The 6,087-nt window shown below is 37.6% G+C and overlaps 1 protein-coding gene across 1 annotated transcript; it reads left to right on the forward strand.

The window, feature by feature from the left end:
- The first annotated feature begins 430 nt into the window (after positions 1 to 430).
- Positions 431 to 4,446, forward strand: rpe (ribulose-5-phosphate-3-epimerase). The gene is made up of 6 exons (XM_079254589.1): positions 431 to 582; positions 905 to 984; positions 1,085 to 1,224; positions 2,147 to 2,281; positions 3,077 to 3,163; positions 3,264 to 4,446. The coding sequence occupies exons 1-6, from the start codon at positions 461 to 463 to the stop codon at positions 3,384 to 3,386; spliced, it is 687 nt and encodes a 228-aa protein (XP_079110715.1). The 5' UTR covers positions 431 to 460; the 3' UTR covers positions 3,387 to 4,446.
- The last annotated feature ends 1,641 nt before the right edge of the window (positions 4,447 to 6,087 follow it).

Here is a 6,087-nt window from a genome sequence, read left to right on the forward strand (position 1 = left end):
GCCCGAGAATAACCAGAAGTAATATCTTTACTTTCAAAATAAAACTACAATGCAGGAAAGAGCCCTTGAAGGAAATTTATTGACAACTACATCGTGTTAGTGGCTAAAATATTCACGTAATTTTGTTATTACATGAGAAGAAACATAGTCGAAATTTTATCAAAATTTAAAACGACTGAAGAGCATAAATCTATTGAGATTACTTGTTATTTAAAGCCTTACAACTTAATAACACAAGTAAGCAGGTTTATACATATCATTTTAATACACAGCTTAGTATTTTATGCCGTTTTTATGTATGTGCGACATTTTTTAGTTGCCTGAAATGAAACGTTTTGACTAATAGTTTTATTTTGGAGGTCATTAGTGGAAGTTACGTAACATGTTGCGTTTGCCTTTAACAGCGCGTCTCCTTTTAGCCTGCAGGACCTGTAGACCTGAACCTAAAAGCTGTGCCAGAATGTCTTACAGTGCGAAGATCGGTCCGTCCATCCTGAGCAGCGACCTGTCATGTCTGGGCAGCGAGTGTGTGCGCATGATGGAGTGTGGAGCAGATTACCTGCACCTCGACGTCATGGATGGGTCAGTTTGTCACGTGTTGAAGTAGTTAGCATGCTAACTGCTAGCCAGCTCAGGGGTTAAATATCAAAGTTGGCTAACATCATCAAGCTAAGTTAGCCTTCCAAAACAGTGAATTGGATATTTGTGTAGATTGAGCTTCGTGGAATAATCTTAAATGTCTGAGAGTAAAAGATTACAATTTTTAAAACCTTTAAAATCTCTTCCTCATGCCTGGTGGTTGAGACATGTTTTGTCTTCCTTTACAGTTTATGCAAAACGTAACTTTGCAGCAGTTTTGTGCAAGATGAGAGTTTCTCAACAGCGGGTTTTGCTTCCTTTAAAGGCACTTTGTCCCCAATATTACATTTGGCCATCCCATGGTGGAGTGCCTGAGGAAGTCAATAGGTCAAGATCCTTTTTTTGGTGAGTTAATAAAACATCTCAACACATCATGTAACAGTAATCCTCTTCATTTTAAAAATGCCCTGTTTGCTGTATATATAATATTGTTTTGATTTTGCAGACATGCACATGATGGTATCTCGACCAGAACAGTGGGTGAAGCCGATGGCTGCAGCAGGAGCCAACCAGTATACTTTTCATATAGAGGCCACTACCAACCCTGGAAACCTCATTAAGGAGATTAAAGAGAGTGGCATGAAGGTGAGAGATGTTACACTCCAATGAGAAAGAAAGTCTTTTAGCTCTTATATGACTTGGATCGGTGAAGACTTTACAGATTCAACATGGTTTAATAAACGGACAGATCCTTTATTCTGGGGACCTCGCTAAAAGCTAGGCATTAGAAATGGATCTTGTAAAAATATATATTTCCCCACTAGTATGACACTCTTCTGCATTAGTGCACTTCAGGTAGACGTATCACAAGTATTTTTTATTGAATTTTAAACATGCTTACATCCAGATTAGTTTTGCACTCGTCAGAACTCCACATAAGTTTTAATTATTCCGGTTGATGGAGGGCTTGCTTCTTGGTGAAGCACCATCCAGAGAACTTGGCAAAATTATCCTCTGATTGGTTCTGATGAATCAAGTTTCTTTTGCTTAGAATACTTGCATACACAGTCCCATTCAGTGATCAAAGGGATTATTTTTACACTACAGATAAGCTAGAGAAGATGGAAAAACACATTATGAACACTTGCGACTTTTGTTAAGAAAAGGGTGTGTATTACATTTAAATTCACATACCCTGACTGAGGTCCACTACCCTTTGATCCCAGGTTCTTATCCAGAGATCTCACTTCAGAAATAGGATTATGGGACATGCTACAAAGGTGTTGTCTTTATATTTTTATATATATCAAAACAGTGTTTAAGTTAACATGAACACAAAGGAAGTAAAAGCAGCAAGATTATTGATAGTCAGTTTAAAAAAAAAAAAAAAAAAGTAATTCCCAATTAAAACTGGGTTCAAGTGTTTATCAGCTCTGTACTTTTGGCTCCTGCTCATCCACTTGAGTGATGTGGTGGCCCCTGACTTGCATTTCTGACATTATTTCTTTGTGGCTTTTATGGAAAAACAATAAAACAACTTTTTTTGTTGTTGTTTATTGTGTTTTAGGTGGGTTTAGCCATAAAGCCCGGTACTACAGTTGAAGAGTTGGCACCATGGGCTAATCAGATTGACATGGCTCTGGTCATGACTGTTGAGCCTGGTTTTGGGGGACAGAAGTTCATGGAAGACGTGATGTCCAAGGTGAGGAGGAAAAAACAGCTGGCTGTTTGTTTGGGCAGTGTTTTCCTGAGACAACTTTGGGAATACGCACACACTTTTTGCCACAGACATAGTATTTTTGTTTACTCTTTTTTTCTTTTCTTTTTTTTTTTATAAATAAATTTATTTAGTTATGACCGTGTTCTCTTTAAGTAGGACAAATCTTGAACTTTGCATCATTTATTTACATAAGTGACGCAGTTTAACTTTCACAATATTCTGAGAGATGCTCCACTAGTGATTCTGTTAAACCAAATGTTTTACTTTATTGCTTTTGTTGGCTTTGTCCTCCTGCAGGGGGACCATAAATATGTGGTTGGCTTGTATACGTATGTGTGTGTATGTATATGCGTATGTATGTGTATATGCATGTTTTGTCTTTCTCTCTGAGGCATTTTCTCTGTCTCTTGCCTACTTTGTCTGCTCTCCTCTTTTTCTATATATAGTGTGTATATATATATTTTTTTTCCATATATTTTTTCCTTTTTCTGTTCTTTTTCTATCCTTTTTCTATCCTCTCAAGTCTGGTACAGCAGTACTATACAAACTCTGTAATACAAACACTAATGCAAAATGAATATTAAGATAAAATAAGAATCCAGAACATCAATGGGATCCTTATATCTATAAAGCTCCTGTTAGCAAAGTAAATTTGCTCAGCAGAACACAGACCATCATTCTGCTTGCTGCAATGTTGGACAAAATGTTCCATACTACTATATAAAAACTATGATAGTCAGTTTTGATTTCTCTTTTCTGTTTCTGTCTTTAACCCAGGTGTCATGGCTGCGGAGTCAGTTCCCTTCTTTAGATATCGAGGTAGATGGGGGGGTCGGCCCTGACACCATTCACAAGTGTGCAGAGGTAAAGGACACAAACTTAAAACTTTTTCAACGCCTACCATAAAGAAAAAAAAAAAAAGTCCTGTCTAGTTTTCTTACATTGTGTGTGCTTTTACCTCCAGGCCGGCGCTAACATGATTGTGTCGGGCAGTGCTGTGATTGGCAGTGAAGACCCTCGTTCTGTCATCGCACTTCTGCGCACAGTGGTGGCTGAAGCTATCCAGAAACGCTCGCTAGACCGCTGACATCAAATTCCCCACTGTGACTTTCCACCTGTCTGTCCAAAGCAGCCTGTGGAGACGACTCTGTATGGACATTTCTGGGGTAGAGGTCAAGGGTCACGGTCGGAACGGGGGGGTTTCTGAGGTGGCGTTCATTGACCTTCAAATCAGTATGACACGAGAGAAGCTGCATTGTGCCTGTTTAAACTTGGTCCTTTCCTGCCGCCTTCTTCTTTCTGAAGAGTCGACTTAAACTGAGTTTTATTTCGGCAAAGAAGCAAAGTTTTCACTGAAAAACTCTGTAAACATTCCTGAGCTTCATCTTAAATATAAACTCATTTATAGAAATAAAGTGGTCCAAGAAACACTAAGCTTGCCTTCAGTTGGGAAAGTTTGGGTTGTTTTTGTTGCCCCCCCCCCCCCCCCCCCCCCATTTGTCTCACTGCATTCACTGTAGAAATCATAAGCTGACTGTACTACTGAACAAATGCCATTAAATTCTACACAATCTGGTTTTTGCAGATAAAAAGTCTCAACTGAAGTGTGCATCTGAATGAAGTGTCTTTGCATTTTGATCTTCAGTTAGCTTTATGTTAATAAATTTGCTTGTTGGTATGCAAACTGAAATACTTCCGAAGTAATGTCTTCTTACTGTTGCTCATTCAGATTTGATGCAGTTAGGCAGTGTAAGCATGAATCTTTGAACATAATGCATTGTGTATTTAGTACATAAGTAAAACACTGAAAAGCATTAAGTATTTTAAGATTAAAAATTAGGAGAAACTTTAACATTTAGAAATCTGGCATGTTATTTTAACAACTAATAATCTTCACTCCTGCCTGTAAGTATTTAGATACTGATAGAGAAACAGTACTGCAATGGGATCTGTCAGAAGAATTATATTAGTAATACAGAGGGTTTAATAGAATTTTGTCACATGGTGGTTCTGTCTTGATCAGGCCATGAGTATTTATCTTATACACTTTATGCACTGCAAGACCAGTATATGATGAGAGGTTATCATAAAGAATGTGGATTTAATACCAAACGGTGAATTTTGGCTGCTGTGCATGAGCGCTCTCAATTTACAAGGCAAGAAGGTGTCTATGCATGTTTTTTTTTTAAAAAAACTGCTTTAGATGTGGTCAAATGTGGTAAGTGTCACACAACAATCTGAGTTTTTAATAACTAAAAAGACGGGGATAATGAACAAATTTACATATGGATAATGATGCAGTGATTGAGCTGAGACAACTCTCAGCTTCTACAGAAAAAAACAGGAGAAATACACAGCTATGGCCGAGCCAGTCTCATGGATGTCAGGCCTACTTGATCAAGCTTTCGACTGAAGACATAACTGAAGGAACAAAGACCTGCAGCTTCTGGAAGGAAAAGCTCCACATTTGCGGATGTTTGTAGGTTCAGGCAGCTATCAGACTACAAAGGCGTTGTATTAAAGTGTTAAATTTAGGAGAACATATTTTCTACATGTATTTTGTATTTATGAAAACACTGTTGTTTAAATTTTATTGCAATATTTCTGTGTAAACCTCTTGAATTAAATATACAAATCAAAACGTTAATCATGTCTTGATTGCTTTGATTCACGCTGTGGTGGCAAACAGGCGAAATCAGGAAAACTGCAAAACACTAATGAGCCTGGTTATCAGGGTTTCTGATTTGATATTTGCTTTGTCTATCTGTGCTTAACATTTGTACTTTAGACTTTTACCAGTCAGCTAGATCAATGGCCCCTTGACGGATTAACCTATTTAGAGTAGGGAAACATAATCAATGAAATAAAAACAGGTTTAACCTTTAAATGTGATTTTAATAAATTGAATTTTCTGAAAAGCTGAATTTATTTAAAAATATATTTCAAAACATCAGTATGAAATTTGAAAATGACCATGTGGCTTGAAAAATAGTTTGATCAGGTCTGAGTTCATTTAAATGAAACTGACAAGCTCCTACGGCTTTTTCTTTCTTCACACACTAGGTGGCGACTTTGAACATAATCTCAGCTACATAGTGGGAAAGACTATGATTAAATTGTGAGGGGAATATTATTAATTTGTGGATTTGAACAAATCTTTTACTTCAGCTCTAAATTAGAGACACATTTCTGTAATCTATAATGCATTCAGGCTCATTCTCTGAACAGCACCAGTAAGAGTTCAGCAGAGAATTTGGACACAGAATGACTGCAGAGGGGCTCTCTGCTGAAACATGCTCACATCTTCATATCTTTGTGGTCTGACAGCAGTGTTTGAACCTTTGATTTTTTCTCCTAGAGACCTTTACCTTAGTCAATATCGCCATAAACTTCTATTTTTTGGGGGGGCCAAGTGAGAATAAGATACAGTATTGCTGTCAGTGGCTGTTTACATTGAATAAGTGAACATGCAAGTTTGTTACCAGGATATGTATTCAGGGCTTGATATGCCACATATTAGATTTGTCTAGTCTGACTCCTCTGAAGACACCTCGAAAGACCAAAGCTGTGTCATATTGCGTCTGTCATATCTCTTGTCTGCTGAAAGAATCCCTCCTGTCAATGAAAATCACCCCTAACATACTTCAAACTGCAAGCAGCTCACTCTCAATAATGCAGCACATGTCTTGGAGGCAATTCACAGACCTTCTGAAATATTGATGCCTAAAATCTGTATTTTCATTTCAAAGTCACACATAATGGTGGATAATATTATTGCCTTTGCTCAC

This window comes from Telmatherina bonti, assembly GCF_933228915.1.
Source record: "Telmatherina bonti genome assembly, chromosome: 15".
NCBI classification, from domain to species: domain Eukaryota; kingdom Metazoa; phylum Chordata; class Actinopteri; order Atheriniformes; family Telmatherinidae; genus Telmatherina; species Telmatherina bonti.

What these genes read in the sequence shown, in the direction of transcription:
- rpe (XM_079254589.1), top strand. Translation starts at nt 461, where the DNA reads ATGTCTTACAGTGCGAAGATCGGTCCGTCCATCCTGAGCAGCGACCTG. An exon ending in CACCTCGACGTCATGGATGG is followed by an intron (nt 583 to 904) that starts GTCAGTTTGTCA and finishes CTTCCTTTAAAG; the next exon opens with GCACTTTGTCCCCAATATTA. An exon ending in TTAAAGAGAGTGGCATGAAG is followed by an intron (nt 1,225 to 2,146) that starts GTGAGAGATGTT and finishes ATTGTGTTTTAG; the next exon opens with GTGGGTTTAGCCATAAAGCC.